Source organism: Neodiprion fabricii, chromosome 5 (genome assembly GCF_021155785.1).
Source record: "Neodiprion fabricii isolate iyNeoFabr1 chromosome 5, iyNeoFabr1.1, whole genome shotgun sequence".
NCBI classification, from domain to species: Eukaryota; Metazoa; Arthropoda; class Insecta; order Hymenoptera; family Diprionidae; genus Neodiprion; species Neodiprion fabricii.
Genome location: NC_060243.1, coordinates 17,807,431 through 17,824,929, shown reverse-complemented (window position 1 = coordinate 17,824,929; position 17,499 = coordinate 17,807,431). Strand labels below are relative to the sequence as shown.

Genomic DNA, 17,499 nt, shown 5'->3' with positions numbered 1-17,499 from the left:
ATACCTTTAGTGAACGCCGTAGTTGGGTCAACCCTTCGATACCCAACAACTATTATTTAAAACCGAGTTTAAAACATTGTTTCATTGGCTTGCAATTTTTCAGTCATTCGGCTGTATAAGTTGCAATGGGACACCCGGTGCATAAGAATAAGGATAATAAAATATTATACACTTTGCGCTCAAAAACCGCGTATTACATCATGTTAATCAAACAAGGATATATCTGTGACCTTCACCGCAATTACGCATAGTCTCAATCGTCGTCAGCGTTGAATGTTTTCCGATTCTGGAATATTCTGTAATTGTGTAGCTCGCAACTTTTCAACCGCCTTCGTGAAAAATTATTCCTAACTGTTTACGAAAAAATATTTTTTTAAATTCCGAAGAACCTAATATAATTTGCACTGATTATTTATAATTTTATTTCCATTACTTTCAGGTAAATCGAATATTTTCAGGTATACGATAAAGATTTTACAGCATGTTTCCCAAATGTTGTCGCAGCTCCAACAAATAGACTGATATTCTTAGTGAATTTTAGGATAAATTTGAAATCGAAATTTCTCTTTAACGTTTCCTGAAAATCGACTGACGAGGCGGATGGACTATAAAAATAATTCTGTGATCGCGGAGAGAATAAAAGAGCAGATTTGAGTCAAAACCCCAGAAAAAGAGGGACGGATCAAGATTTTTCGTAAAACATACCTTGCTAAAAATTTCGGATGGATTTCAGACAGGAAATTTATCCGATTTAATCCGCATTCTATCCTAATCGCAATCTCCGTTCGAACACTGTCCGAAGTCGTACGAAATAAGCACCAAATTAACCCGAAATAAGTCCGCCTCCATCCGAAGTTTGTCTGCATTGGAGGCTGAATCGGAAATCCGTCCGATTAGGTCCAGAATTTATACGAATCTCTGAACCTGAAATTATTTCGAGTCCAAGTGGAAACGGAAATTCGTTCGCATTGAATGTTGGATCAGGAATCCGTCCGATCAAGTCCGAAATTTGGACTAATCTCAGAGTTACAAATCTATTTCGTAAAAGTCAATTTAAACCGGGAAAAATTTACCATTTACCATTTACCATATTTTTAATTTTCGAAACTGAAGTTCATTTTCCAAATGCAGTTTTACGGAAAAATTGTTTTTCAATGAGTTATTCAGAGTCTTAACCATGATGTCCTTTCTCGTAGGTGGTGTTATATTTCAAGTTTAGTATCTTTATAATTCCCGACTTGATCTCATCAAATTCGGATTTTATAAATCCGTCAGACCGCTCAAATTTCGGATTTCACCGGATCAAATCCAAACTTTAGCTTCGTTGGACCGCAAAAATTTCGGACTTGGCAGGATTCATTCTGTATTCTGCAGTTTCGTCAGGCCGCATACATTTCGGATTTCGATTGAGATGTATTTCGCACAAATTACGGACATCGCCGGACACAAATCGAGTGACATAAATCGGAGAACGAAACGGACAATTTTAGATTAATTTCGGAATTTGGAATTCAGACGAATTGCGGACAAATCACGTAATCTGCAATCTACCCGCAATTTTCAGCAGAGATACCCATGTTAACTATATTTTTTCTTATCAATGTAGCAGATTTCAGTCTGCACACAATGGTTTTCACTGTTTTTAGAGTAAATTTGACATTTCTTGAATTTTGTATTTTACTGAAAGACCTCATTTGCCTCTCTTTTGCTATAGTTATGAACAGAACTACTTATTAATTCTCTTCGTAATGTTGAAGGAAAATTCCGATAAATATTTTGAAGGTTTTGAGGCATTCGAAAAAATGTCATTCTCCTGAGATTTTTGTTCAACTTTGTGTCAGTACCTGGAAACTATAATAAATTTACAAAATCCCTATAAGCGTTTAAATTACATGAAAATTATTTAAATACAATGAGAAATGATCAAAGTTTTCGAGACTTTTCAAAAGTTCTAAAAATCGCTCAGAGTATTGTTAAAAAATGAATTTTCAAGCATGTAGCGAAGTATAAATGAAGCATTAATTTTTGTTTGTTTCCCTGTTTCTGTAATTCGAATTTCTCCACACACTCATCGTTTACGATTATAAACTTTGAAAATGAAGTAACGAGTTTTCGAAAACGTGAACCGAACATGTATAGACGATAAGTTTACACAATCTTTTCCTCGTTTACGATCAGGACAAGTGTATCGCAGCCAATTTACGAGAGCGTCTGGATACAATATCCGAACTACGAAAAATTGAGAAGCTTTAATAAGAATTAAGTTTTGCAACATTTACGACGACTTAATTGCGGGGATAAAAACATGTAATGTTTGAATATGTTTACACAGATGTCTATATCAGACTATTTTTCGCAAAAATGTCATCGATTTTTTGCCGTAAAAACGATACGCTACTACTCGCATCTGTGCATATACACACCCATATTGTGTAAAAAAATATACCGTGTGTATATAAAATAGGTGCGAATGTTTGTATCCTGCAGTGTGTTCCAATGAAACGGTAGTTAAGTACAAGATGTTAGTCGTGTTCGGAGCTGCAGTCGCTACAATTGCATTATCCGTGCTAGGAAGTGACGGAAAAATTGTAAACGAAAATTCTTGCACGAGTGATTCAACAAAAGCCCGTGAATTTTACATATTCAAAAGCGCGGTCGACGCCATATTGGATTCCATTCTGATCGCTCTTCAGGGAGACTCGGTTGAATTGATTGAGAATTCCCGATGTGATGCATATTCGGCATTGGAGAGAACGGTGAACGGCGTCAACGCCGGTATTTCGTTGATTGGTAGAACGGATTGCGTTGATTACACCGATTACGACGTCGAAACAATCGAGGAGGCGACTATTACCACAGCGGTCAATTTGACCAATAGCTTTTTCACCCCGTTCCGATATTTCCATTTCATGGATCCCGGATCAAAATACACCGTCGAACTTGAAGCTGAGAAAGCTACTTACGAAACGATCAAAGTGTTCCGTAATATTTTTACCGGAATTAAAATGAACCTGCCGAAAAATTGTACCGGCAATTCACCGACCGACGATGAAGATGGAGGTTTCTATTCGATCAATTTCACCTACGACAAAGCGCTGCTGGCCATTATATCTGAAATCGATTACATCTTCGATGCAATTTCATATCTCTGCCTGGGGTCAAGTATCAACAAGAAACGATGCAAGGAGAATCGCTTCACGATTAGCAATGAACGTAAAAAGGCCACATTTGCCGCCGAGGAGATGCTTCGATATACGTACACCAAGATTATGACGAGATGATAATGAATTGTGCATGATGACGGAGTGCCTATTCACTGCTTGTTCAGGTGTTGCAATTCTTTCCGAAGACGCACGATTCCTTGTTTGTTATAAGGTGTCTCAATGTATATAGATATGTCTTGTACGATAGATTATACATATCAAGATCAATAAAGCTAGGGAAATACCACAACAACAAAAGAGCGAAATGGATATAAAAACGAGGAAGCGATCAAGGACGTTTGATTCCTCGGTAATGAGACTCAACAGGTCTGCGCATTTTAAAGGTGTAACAACTCGATGCTGATTTTATTCCGTACAGTCAAGTTGTGATAAATGTATTTAAGTAAACGGTAACGGCCATGGTGTGTGAGCAGAGTTCGGCCAGATCTCCATTTTTATCGTATTTCTTATAGTTCAGGACACATTGTGCACAGAACGAAAAGAAATACTAATTTGAGCATGATAAGTATACTTTTCAGGGTATTTGGTGCAGGAGCTGAATTTTTTATGCGCCTACCTGATAAACTTGTACACAGCAAAAAAGGAATCCTCGTCGAAGGATTTCTCTCAAATTCAATTTTAAAAGCTCGCTACCTGAATTTCAAGTTTCCGTATTTAAATTACGTAGGGAACAATTTTTTTTTCCCAATTGTTAGCACTTAACCGCATTTGATTATATGAAATTTGTTCTGGAACTATTTTGTAGTGGATTAAATTCTCTACAAATGTGTCTTTTGAATTTTTGTTGAAAAGTTAATAGTTCATCCATGAGAAGCATTTTGAGATGAAATTTACGTACAATTTACTTTCAAGCCGACGCTTAAACTTTTAAATCTTTTGAGCTACGGATTGCGCCCAATGAACACTAATGCAATAAATTTAATTCTCTCGAAAACGCTGCTGGGTGGTAAAAAGTTTAACAAACGGATCCATTGCTAAAAATTTTGGAAAGACTGTGAATTCCAGAATTAGTCCGGAATTCGTCTGAACTCCGGAATCAATCCAAAATTGTCCGTTTCATTGTCCGGTTTATGTGACTCGATTTATGTCCGGTGATGTTCGAACCTTGTACGAAGTACGCGTCTCAATCGAAATCCGAAATGAATGCGGTCTGACGAAACTGCAGAATACGGAATGAAACCGGCCAAGTCCAGAATTTTTGCGGTCCGGCAAAGCTAAAATTTGGATTTGATCATAAGTTCAATGATTTTTTTCATTTTTTTTTTGTCCAGCCGTTCGCGAGATGTGAATTATTCACAGTTTCAGACGTTTTTTTTAATGCTCATAACTTTTTAAAAAATGCGTCATTTGATTTTTCTTTCAATTTGTGTGTTTATCAATGAATTTTTAATAAATTTCATGCAAATACATATCAAAAAATTATTCACGAAATTTTTTTCAGTTTATATATTATAATCTGATTTTGAAGATTATTGATATCCTTCGATTTCTTTTTACATTCTCAAAAAAACTACTTTCCATTTCACAAATATTGAGCCTTCGTTGCAAATATGGAATCATTCTATTTTTTCAGAATTTTTTAAAGGTATCGAAATTTTATTTTTCATAAAAAAAACTTAATGTAATATAACTTAGTACGGTTAAGTATGATTCTCAATGTCTAATAAAATAAAATATCAATAAGAAATTAGAAACGGAGGTGTTCGGAAATCGTGGAAATAATATGTCTATATTAGGACCAGCATTCTTATTCTTGAATATTTTTATTTTACTTTTGTTGCCGTTTAAATATTTTACACGAGCGATTCTCGTTTGAGATAGAAGTTACTCTCGTCGTGAGAGATCCATCTGTGTTTGGAATAACGCAATGGAATTTTTGAGTACCCATCATAGTTTTAGCCTTTGAATATCAAATATTGGGAGCGTCGGTTGGTTTTTATAACCTTCAATTGTTGAAAACTTAACTTAGATGTTTAGTAAATTTGTTTGTAAAAAGCAGTTGAGTAGGCATGGAATGCTATACATATACTAAACTTGAAATATTACACTACCTGCGAGAAAGGATATAATGATTGAGACCCTGGATAACGCATAAACAATTTTTCCGTAAAACTGGTCTTCATTTTTGAAAGTTGAAAATATAGAGAATGGTAAAAAAAATTCTGGTTTAAACTGACTTTGACGAAATTGATTTTTAACTTTGAGATTCGTACAAATCCCGGACTTATTCGGACAGATTTCTGATTCAACTTTCTATGTAGACGAACTTCGGACTGAGGCGGATTTTGTTTTAGATCAATTTCGTCCTTATTTCGTATGACTTCGGACGTGTTTGGATGGAGATCGCGATTCGGATACAATGCAGATTAAATCGGATAAATTTCCTGTCCGAAATCTATCTGAAAGTTTTAGTCTATTTATGTTATGTACACCCGAGTGAAGTCGGTTCGTCACTCCCTCATTTTAGCATTAAGGTCCGAAGTAAGGTTGGTAGTAATAGCGTCTAGCTTACGCTTATTGAATAACACACACCACATGTGTTCGATGCTCTGCTGCAATTGGTTAGATGCTAGTACAGGGCTAGTACCTCAACCTTATTTCTGACCTACTAAAACGAGGGGGTCAGAATCGACTTTATTTAGGTCGACAAATTTTTCTTGCAGAAGTAAAAAAAAATTTTGCTTAGTAACGAAGGTCCATAATATTGTCATATATTCTTTGTGTAATAAACTGTTTTCAACAACTCTGCTCTCCATCTTATAGGTTGCATATACTTTTTTATTTATTGTCATTATTTTAGTTATTTATGTACATTAATTGCAGTGTGCTAGTATTTCACAGTATGACCTCTCATTTTATTATTTCAACTGTTTAGAGAATAAGTTAGCTCGGTTTGAAATATGATATGATAACATTACCGTGTTTTTTTTATTAATATTAGATTTTGAAACACACGTATTAAAACATACGCATGGAAAGTTACGTAATGTTTTTGTAGTTGTCGCCGCATGCACTGCTGCGTAAATTAAACTTGGTTTGAACAAATCCTTATGATTCAGAAAAAATGTATAAGCCCGGAATTTCATGAGGTTGAAATCCGTAAAGAAATATTATAACGATGCACGTTTACGAAAATCTCCAACGTAAGGATTATCTGGAACTCTATAAACCGTAAAAAAAGCAAAACGTGACCTCATTTTTACTCAAGTCCTTTATAATAATTTTGAAATTGCGAACTAGTGATTTATGTTTCAATTTTTAGTGACTAACTTCAATCTGGGTGAATTTAAACTGTCAACACCTTATCAAGATGCAAAGGTGGTTTATGTCGATTAGCAGTATTTTGAAGTTGGGATATATGCTTGGCGCTGCGTCAGTGGGACAGACAGGGAAAAGGTTACAGATAATATGTTTATATTAGCTGCTTTTTCACGTGCAACAAACAGCTGGATGCACCAACAGCTACATGCTCTCATAAGCTGTTTGCTACGTACGCGGCAGGTGTGGCGGGGTGCTTCTGATGTATGCAGCAAAGCCAACTGCTGTAGAAAGTAGGTTCATTTCTACTCCGTACAGCAATTTTTATGCACAGCAAGATGCTGAAGAAAACATCAGAATCATTCACCAATCAGAGTATTTTGGCTGCTGCTGCATCCAGCTGTTTGCTGCGCATGAAAAAGCAGCTTAAGATAGATTCTAACCACTGATCTATTCTGACACGTTCGATATCCCTAGAAAGTTTACGACCCACGGTATCGGATGAGCATCGTTTGCAACGCTGGCCGCGCTCCGCAGATTCTTTTTTGTTTGCTGCTTGGCCTAGTGGCACTCTGTCCTAGGGAATTTTTAGTACTGGTAGTCAATTTATGAACACGGTCACAAGTATACCTCCCGGCTTGCCTTACTGTTTTTCCAGCCTCGGGGCTGCTCCCTACTCTTTCAACCGTGCAAAACACAGAGATCGGCTCCCGCTGTTGCTTTCTCTTTTTAATTAGGGCTTCAGCTCAATGCACGGACCGCGCAGTGTACCTCTAAATCAAAATGCCTCAAATATAGATTTCATGCATTTGGTTGTAATTAGTGTAATAAGATATTTCAGCTTCCCGGGCTTGACAAATTATCTCATTATAATTCGAATCTACTGTTAATTTTTTTCAGAATGGTACTGAATACCGCAACGAATTGCTTTTCAATCTTTAGATTTTTTTGAAACACATTTCATGACTTGGCACTCAAGAATATTTTTGGAAGGTGGATGAACAATCGCAAGGGCTTATGTGCGAAACATTTATGAAATATTACTACAATGGTTTAAAATAAAGGTTGCTCCTTTTCCTGAAACTGCTTTTAATTTCCCAATAATGTCTAGCCAGTTTGTCGTTTGGTCATGTCTGAGCGTAATTTATAATCTCGAATTAACATAAAATTCACACAAGTTTTTGAATGCGTAGCACATCCGAGGCTAATTATAATCACACAATATTACTCATCGATAGAATGATAAACCTTATGACTTATCTGATCTTGCGTTGCAGATGAAATACGTGTACACCATGATAATGAAAATGTTCTTTCAAATATTCTCATTAAAAAATGTTCTCGTAAATAGAGAATCTATAAATTATTTAGATTCCAATTTAACGATGTCGTTATAAGGTTGTGTGGGCAGGATTCACTATCTGGTAAGGCGTCCCTGACATTATGTGAGCGGTGAAAAAAGTAACCAAACGGAGTCTTCGAAAAAGATAGCGATTGGCTTCAATTGGGTATCGTGTAGTCCATACTATATGTTGCAGAACCGATTCGTTCTGTCACTCAGTTATCCGTCGGTTGTCCGTGGAATGCAGGGACTACACTTTCATAGTCCGAAAATTTCAGGATTTTCGGATTTGTATATACCAATTACACCTATAGGTAATAACCGATCCTTCAGATCATCGATAGTAATATCACGGAAGGGTAAAATTATTTATTAGCAAATCGTCCATCCCCGACTACAAAAATCTTTGTTCTCAATGCGCGGCAGCGACGGTATTATTCTGCGACTAGGTTCGCTCCACTGTTCTCTCGCATCAATTGGGTGTTTAAGCTGCCAATCAACAACCGCTTCATTTGTTAATTTTGTCAACGTGAAGAGTTCTGAAATTTACGGGAAATAATATACATCATTTGATGTGACATTGTGTAATGTACGTACGTGTAGCTTTGATTATTTAATTTCACACTCATCACATCTACTGAAATTTCCAGTCATGATCACCGATGAGGTCCAAACTGAAACAATGATAAAAGTATGAACATATATATATATACATGTATATAAACTTATATAAATAATATTTTCTAAAAGAACCACCCAATTTTACAGTCAATGATATAACCACCGTAGTAGCATTGCCATTAGTAGCAAAAATTTGAGACGACTCTGTGCGAAGTCTTTCTACATAGTTAATACAGAATCTTGCTTGACAGTAAGTTTTTGCCACCTGACAATAGACTTACGCAAGATTTTGACAAGACCCGCAGTCAAATGTGGCAATAGATAAATCGTGTCTGCAGTTGCACCCTATAAACAGACTTACCTCAGAATGCTACTAGGGGCAATTACATTAAAATGCGCGAAGAGTGCGATTCGTATATAGCTAGGTTATTTCGTAGTTACCAAAATCATAACCACCCAGAGAAATATAATTGATCAGATTGTTGACTGCAGAATTGGTTGAGTCTATCAGAAAATACCATTAATCTCAACTCTAGCTTACACGTTCTAGATTATATGGACGGGAGCCTGGGTGTTTGTTGCAGCATATTACTTTTCTTGGGGTGATAACGAAAAAACAGTGACCGATCCGATTGATGAATCAGGTTGGATAGAGCGAGGTGAATACGCAAAAATGTTAACTCGGACTCATCATTGACATAACTTGTAATTTCTTTTAATTTTAATACAATTTTGATGTAACAGACGAGGTCAATATACGAAAAAAATTTGAATTCACAGAAGTCTAGTATAAAAACATCACCGATGTACAGGTAACAATGCACGGTGATTATTTTACATTGCATGTTCACCAATATAACTTACTTCTTAAGTATCAGATATGTAGAAGCTATTGTTTTTAATTTGTTGATTCAAAAAATTTGATGAAGGATTCCTTTTTTGTACTCTGAGAAATTGAAGTAGGTCTTACGTCTTCCAGGCTTCATATTCCTTTTCCTCATTGTCAGTCTTACAGTCACTTTAAGCCCTGCATCCCCTAACTCCCCTTGTCTTTGCCGAGTCAGCAGGTTCATCTCTCGCAAGTAGATATCCTTCTACATTCCTGTAAACTCTTCAAATCCTAGCTTTCGCACGAGTTACTTATAATTAACATCTCTCAAAAACTAATCGAAGCCCTTTCCTCAGACCGCCTCTTATATCCCGACCACTGTTATAAATAAATTACTGAATCATTCATAATAAACCAACTATACCATTTAAACCATCTCTTCAGTCACTTCCTGCATTGGGAGTAGTGGCACGTTAGTGCATAATCGATGAGTACGAACCCTAAAATAGCCTTGGCTGGGTGTAGAGTAGGTTTCAGTTGCCACTCCTCGAAGTCTACGGGTTCTACCCCGTAACATTCCGGTGGCAGCAGCTTTGTCCGTCAACCTACCCCTCAGTCCAGTGGTCCGAAATTTCTGCAAAAAAAGTTTTCAACTCCCAATATTTCCGGCACCATACTAATTAGTGAGAGCCGTGCCGCGAACGAACTCCGAATCAGACAGTTATTCTGAACTCAAAATACGACGTGTGTACCTGACAAAATCTAAAACTCGCCACGAACAAAAGTCGTGCAACGAATCTTCAATTTCACTAATTTCGCCACATCCTGGTGCTATTACATTACTTATCATACATCCAATAACTGCATAGCGAGTGAGAATTTATGCGCGGTAGTCAAGTTAAAATGACTTTCGCTAAATTGGCGCAACCAAAAGTCACAGGTCCCGCTTTCCAATATTTAATAGCCATAAATTGCAACGACGTCGAAGACCTCATAATTGTCCTCAGCCGAGCATACCGCCCGGATATCTCCATACGTCAGTTGTCTGCTCAATTAATGGAATTACCTACAACCACACGAGCGCATCATTGATTACTCGTGCAGAATAAAAGCAATAATCGAAAGAAATAAACAAGGCAATCGTAGCTAAGCACCGTTAACTGAAGAAATAGTTAATTCGGTGCAATGCGCTCTATAGACGCATTTAAATTTGGTTCTACTACGTCGGCTATAGTAATGCCGAAATAGCAGCTGCCGTGTAAACATATGTATGTACACTTGGGGGCAATGAATCAGACGGCTCATTTTTTATACAGAGAAATTTACAGCGCCATAGTGAGCCGAGCGCGAAACAAACTCAACCTCAATAAACATAACATAACCCACGACCGTCGAATCTAGCCTTTAGAATACACGTCGATCCAGCAAGTCATTATCCCCGCGGTATTCTAAGGTTAGATTCGACGGTCATGGGTAAGTTGTGTTTATTGAGATTGGGTGCTTTCCACTTACTGACTCAAGTCGATTTGTGTCGCTATTCTGGTGTATTACTTTGCCCAGATTGGCCGGTTACACCAGAAATAGCGACACAAGTCGATTTGAGTCAGTAAATGGAATGCACCCATTGAGCTTGTTTCGCGCTTGGCTGACTATGGCACTGTAGGTTTCTTTGTGTTGCCAACTTAATCGTCTAGAGTGAAAAATTAGCCGTCTCAGATACATTGTCGCCGAGTGTACACACGCTCAGATGGACAGAGCCCGGTGTGCGAGTTACGATACGTCGATTCATCAAGGCGTCCTTTATCCTTGAGATAAGGAGAGACTATGAATACGGGTGTAAATCTCCCTCTGTCTTAGGAAGTTTTTAGCGCTGTGCCAGTTATTTCGGAACGCACCATATAGAACGCTCCGTAAGGCCCGCGTCACATGGTCCGGAATCAATCCGGAACGGAACGTCCAGTAGCCAATGATCAACAATTTTCCGTTAGGTCCGTCGTCGGAAAATCGTTACCCGTTGGCTACCGGACGTCCCGTTCCGGATTGATTCCGGACCATGTGACGCCGACCTAAGCGTTTTGAAACCTATGTTTCATAGTTTGTGCACCAAACACAGGAGCGCTGCAATCTCGAAAGATATACAGAGGCCGGGGTGAGCATAGTCTTATGGGGTGAGCAACAAAGAGGATATACAGCAAGTAGGCCTCTGTTCTGGGGAATTTCGAGCACTGCCAGCTAATTTCGGAACTCATCGCGTGGAGAACATACCCGAATTGACCCAGTCCACGGTCTTATATACAGGTCTGGCAACGAAGCCAATTTTCTACAGAGCGGCGTGGTTCTCTTGCTGTCCGTGGTTTTTAGTCTTTGAAATATCCATGTCGCGGCGCTGCTATCTAGGGATGTACGTGGGGTAGGGATAGTAGGGATGAAAATATGCCAATAATAATATTATTATTACGTTGGCGCTGCACTGCGCACGCGTTGATTATCCATCCCTCGATCACAACGTCGACCTGGCGGCCACAAAGTGAGATAAATAACCGGCCGTGAAATGAACCACCCCCACTACCTTCGTTGCCAGACCTGTATGGAGGACCGTGGTCTAACCTAATCCGAACCAACGAAACCTAACCCAACCTCATCTAATCGAGGCAAATAAGAGATAATCTAATCTATCTAAACTATCGAATATCAAACAGGAGCATCGGAATCGCATTACATGAGCTTCCGATGAAACATACGATGCATACAACATAACCAAAACTTAAAACAAAACCTAATAAATGAATAAATATATAAATGTATATATTAAGTAAACCGAAGTAAACATTTAATTACAAAATTTAACGTAAAATGACAAGTAACGAGTTACCTGAGGGTACCTCATTGCGAAATAGGCTACAAGGACGAGAAGAAAATTTGAATAAAAATCGTAATTTATCGGAAAGCAATGATGGTTATAAATTGACTCAGGGAACTGACAGCTTCTCCAAGATCAATGAACGCCCCGTAGACGACATATCCATCGAATTTTTCTACAAACCTCACACCATAACCTTACTTCTCATCTCGATCGGCGCTGTTATCTACTTCGCATTTGTCAGGTACGTTTAATTCATTCACATCACACTCCATTGTACTTCATATTATTCTGCACAAATATTCCCAACAATTCCCTGAGCAATTCTCATACTAGTTGTTAACTCAACATTGCTGATTTTGTTCACCATTTAACACACACTAATTTCGATCATACAAATTGTTTTACCTTGTTCTCTCCTTTTTTTTGACCATTTTTTTTTCAGCGAAACCAACCCGATGGATGTTCAGCCTTTTGATGCGTCTACATAGATTTATTTGAAACAACTTGCCATTACGCACTTGTTGAAAGGCCAATGATAATGGCTCGCATCTATTTTGTGAATGAATCAAAGGTGCGACTGCTACCGGACTACGCAAAGCCTGTTACTCGTGAAAAACAATTATAATTCATTAGCAAATACCCATCACTTCGTTTCTTTTAAATAGTGAAATATGTCAATAAACCAATAATATCCATTTATATTTTATTGTCATACATTTAGGTGAGAAAAAAAAGTTTGATACTACGAAATTTAAAACAATTCATTCAAATCAACTTCAAAAGAGAGAAATTTAAAAACTCGTTACGGTCGATGATCAGAAAATTTTGTGCTATTTGCATTGTACCTTGGAATTTAACATTGCTCACTTTTTTCAATTATTGCTTAGTTTGCTAGAAAAAAAGAGACAAAAAATGTCTTTTCATAATAGAGTTCAAACTTCAATCTCTGTTAGCGCTGAAGCGATTTTGAATATTCCAATGACTTTATTATGCTTCTGTCAAAGTCACTGAAAACTGTTTACTAACTCGCATGCATTCGCTTGAAGTCACCTGAATTCATTCAAATTGATTTCTGTTAAATTGGCTCATCACTCGAGGTCCTGAAATTAAATTCACGTTTCACTACAAAATACTAAATACCTCAAACACAAAAAAATTAGCCTTGTTATCTGTGTTTCATCAGAGCTTTTAATTTGTACTTATTCACGTTATAAAAATTGTCAAGTTTCATTCAGTACAGTTTTTTTTGTGACATTCCAAAATCTTCGTAGAGACTGCTTTGATGTTTCTATTACATCTTCAGATGTCTACTCGCATAGATCACCTTAAACCATAATAATGAAACCAAACATGCTGATATCTTGAAGACTCAGTATCTTCAGTCATTCTAAATTTTCAAAATAGTGAATTTTATTTGATAGTTTCTTTACGTTAAAATTGCTAATTGCAAACATAACGATATGTAGACTTTGTTACCCAAGAATAGTTGCAACTCATTTTTCTACCTATTGCAGCGACCAATCTTTGTAGTTGGAAAAGCAATGACTAGTTTCGAATCTTGAAGAGAAAAAAATGGCCCAACTGCTTATTGAAGCGAGTCCAGTAAAATAAAAAAAAAAGATAGTTTTATCCAAATTTTTTTTCATCAATTTTTTGCAGAGATGCAGCAAACGTCGAGGACAACATCTGGGCAGGAATCTTGTGCGTCGTCTTCTTCTTCCTGATCATATCTGTGCTGACATTTCCCAACGGTCCGTTCACCAGACCACATCCAGCGGTTTGGCGAATAGTTTTTGGGTGCAGTGTCCTCTACCTGATGGGTCTGCTGTTCATGCTCTTCCAGAATTACGAGACTGTCAGGCGGATCTTGGTCTGGATAGACCCGGGCTTGTCGTCTTTCAGGATCGACATGGACAAGGAGTACGGCGTAAACTGCTCCGACATATCGTTGGAAAAGATATGGAATCACATGGATGTGTTTGCATTGGCACATTTCCTCGGATGGACTTTCAAAGCGGTGCTGATAAGGCACCTCGGAATCTTGTGGGCGATCAGTATCATGTGGGAAGTGACAGAGATTGCGTTCGCCCATCTGCTGCCCAATTTCGTTGAGTGCTGGTGGGATGCTCTGATCCTTGATGTCATCCTCTGCAATGGCCTAGGCATTTGGGTCGGACTTAAGATATGCGCCTGCCTCGAGATGCGCGAATACAAATGGGTCAGCATCAGGGACATCGAGAGCACCACTGGGAAACTGAAAAGAGCTGTGCTTCAGTTTACTCCTGGAAGCTGGACCTCCGTTAGGTGGCTCGATCCGAACTGCACCTACATGCGATTCGTGGCTTTGTCTCAGCTTGTTATCTTCTGGCAGATATCCGAGCTCAACACATTTTTCCTCAAACACGTTTACGAGTTTCCTCCGTCACATCCGTTTGTCGTTTCACGGCTTGCACTGATTGGAGTTATTGTTGCACCCTCAGTAAGGTGCGAAAATTCAAATTATACATTATTATGATTAAGGATGAATCGGTGCAACCCTATCAAATCAACCTTAAGAAATGAGGAAATAGCGTTTTAAAACCCTTCAGCTGTGTTATTTTCACCAATGATTGTGAAGACGGTTCAAAAACATTCCTCTTGTGTGATAGAAATGAATTTGAGCAAATTAAAATGATACAAGTTAAGCTATCAACAATTTGAGCAGAGGCGCTATAGTTGAAAACTTAAAAATAATTGAATTCTGGTATTTTCAACCAATTCTAATGTTTCTGGGCTTATTTGGTTCATCATAGAGATCTCCAGAGATCACTTGGGAAAATTTCTGCGAATAATCATCTCTAGAGTGGATAAAAATAGGTTTTTGTAAGTCTGGCTCAACAGACGCGTTATAACTATTCTACAACGTAAGATTTCTTGAATAATATCCAGACAATTCATGGAAGTCTGCTCAGCAGGCAGAATGAGCTTCAAAACACTAAAATTGAATAAAAAATACCAGAGTTTGAACATCATTTTGAACATTGTAATGATACCAAGTTTTCCATAATTGCTGATATATTAGCTTGCATTATTCGAATTTGCTTTGATTCATTTAAATTACATAATGAGATGTCTTTTCATTCCAGTTGACGATCATTAACACAAATAAAATTGGCTAGATATTTCTCAAAAAGTCTGTTCATGATGCCCAAAATTTATGAATTCGTTCGAAGATGCTGAATTTTGGTTGAAAAAGCTTGTTTTGACTAAATAATTTAACTGTTCCCAGGCAATACTACATGTACGTTACGGATCCATCGTGTAGCAGGGTGGGAACTCAATGCTGGGTTTATGGGGCCATAATGGTGACAGAGGCTCTCCTCTGTGTGCGTCATGGAGCGCCGGTATTCGAGCGTACACAAGCGTTAAATATTCTTCTTTGGCTTCTTTGCCAGTCGTTTATTTCTGTGCTATGTGTGTATGGCTGCGTCCTTTGGCATCAGTATTTCGAGGTACGATAACTTGCTATTCGTAACATGTGATCGCTCTGGTGAAAAAATTTCTCCATTAATTACCCTCACCTTTTTCTCGACGACGATTACGCTCTTGTTTTTTCGACAAACAATGAAAACTTTCGGTCTACATTTAATGTGGCCATTTCACTTGAACTTCGCGAAATCGTGGAAAATTTCAGGGAATTGGTTGGTTGATATGGAAAAGTCACGACATATTAGTACTTGCAATTCTTCCCGGAAGTTCTGTGTAAGTGTTCAGTGCGATCTATACCTTTCAACTGTTAGTAATAATCTAAACTAGCTGTTTGTTATTTTTCTCGCTTGCTATGCTCGCTCTATTATCAACGTTTACGTATACAGATAATAATGATGATATTATTAATAACGTGAATATACAAGCTTGAAGCTTGAACTCCGTATTTACTAGTACTTATGACATTCTATTTTTTATTCACGAACCATTCATTTTTAACATTTTTTAAAAATACAGAAAACTGGTAATTTCGGTCAGAGAAACAGGAATAAGTCAGGAGTATTTCAAAACCTAATCGAGTGGTCACTGTACAATTCTCTTATCAATTTTTATACGTCATGCAATGGTTTTAGTGTATTTTTTTTTTTTTTTATTCGCACAAAATAAGTCTGACTGATTTCAAAAAATGTTCATGATATCAGAGAATATCATTGTGGTCTCTTCAAATCTCTGATCAGTGGAATTAGTGAAAGTAATTGAAAAGAGAAACGTTTTCAAGATATTAGAGAAATTTCTATGAAAAATCATCTTTTACGACAATGTAAATTTGCTACAAACACGTGAACCTAATACTACATTTCTAAAAATTCCCATCACTACTCTGAAAATTCCAAAAACTTAAAGAGCTTCAGAATTCACCAGAGAATCTCAATTCTTTCAGGCATTTTTCCAATATCCTTCAATTTTTTCACCAAGGTGCCATATTACGATTAACAATTTTCTATTTATTTCTTTTTTATTTTTCTCATGTTGTTCTAATCCTCAATATTTTTATGTTTTGTGTTTATGTTGTTGCTGTTTTTTGTTCTTTTTTTTTTTTTTTTGTTACTAACGCATTTTGCGTTTTGTGCGCTACGCATGGCGTTTGTCGTTTCAGAGTGGGAAACATACATCCTGTAGCGAAACTGGCAAGAATCGTACGGATGAGAACTTCAGCGATGGTATGTTGTTTTCATTTTTGTTTTTTTTCTGTAAGAATTTCAATTTGAACTTGAGTTTTAATGGTGAACTAGATGACAAATAAATCAGTTTTCATTTCGTTCTTCGATTTTTAAGATAAATTTTCCTTGTATATAGTAAATAAGATTGAGATCAACTAATATCATAACATTTGTAAATTCTATTCAAGAGTATCCAGAATGAATTTTCCCTGTAACTCGATAGATATTGTTTCATTATGTACGCATCCAGTTTACCATTAATAGTCTCAATCAACACGTGAGATTATGGTGATAAAACCACGTCGCAAAGTGATGATTGTTAATTAATCTTCCAGGGAACTTGGCTAGCTGCACACGTTTTACACAGACTATTGGACCGGTGAATAAAAAAGCTTTGTGAGCCTGTACCTCGTACCTACAGATTTGTTGGTAATTAGTTTTCATTACCCCCGCTCCATTTTATTTTCTCCAATTTTTTTTCAATTTAGAGAGAAAGAATTATCAAACCCTTTCTAGTCAAGTCACTGAATCATAGGCCTGTTATAAATAGAAGTTATAATTGTGAGGAAGATAAAACTCAATTTTCAATTGTGTATTATGATGATGATAATTGCATGTTATCACTCAAGTGTGAATGAAAAAGTTAGTGAATTTTTGTCTGATTACGATGCTCT

The 17,499-nt window shown here is 37.2% G+C and overlaps 1 protein-coding gene across 3 annotated transcripts; it reads left to right on the top strand.

Moving 5' to 3' along the window:
- Positions 1 to 11,607: 11,607 nt before the first annotated feature.
- On the top strand, positions 11,608 to 17,245 carry LOC124182155 (phosphatidylserine synthase). 3 transcript variants are annotated; one of them, XM_046569039.1, is made up of 6 exons: positions 12,237 to 12,378; positions 12,580 to 12,708; positions 13,797 to 14,621; positions 15,406 to 15,628; positions 16,762 to 16,825; positions 17,161 to 17,245. In XM_046569039.1, exons 2-6 carry the CDS (start codon positions 12,698 to 12,700, stop codon positions 17,223 to 17,225), a joined length of 1,188 nt encoding a protein of 395 aa, XP_046424995.1. In that variant the 5' UTR covers positions 12,237 to 12,378; positions 12,580 to 12,697; the 3' UTR covers positions 17,226 to 17,245. The 3 variants fall into 3 exon arrangements, with proteins under 3 accessions (XP_046424994.1, XP_046424993.1, XP_046424995.1); XM_046569037.1 differs by lacking the exon at positions 12,580 to 12,708 and having other exon boundaries at positions 11,627 to 12,378; XM_046569038.1 differs by lacking the exons at positions 12,580 to 12,708; positions 16,762 to 16,825 and having other exon boundaries at positions 11,608 to 12,378.
- The last annotated feature ends 254 nt before the right edge of the window (positions 17,246 to 17,499 follow it).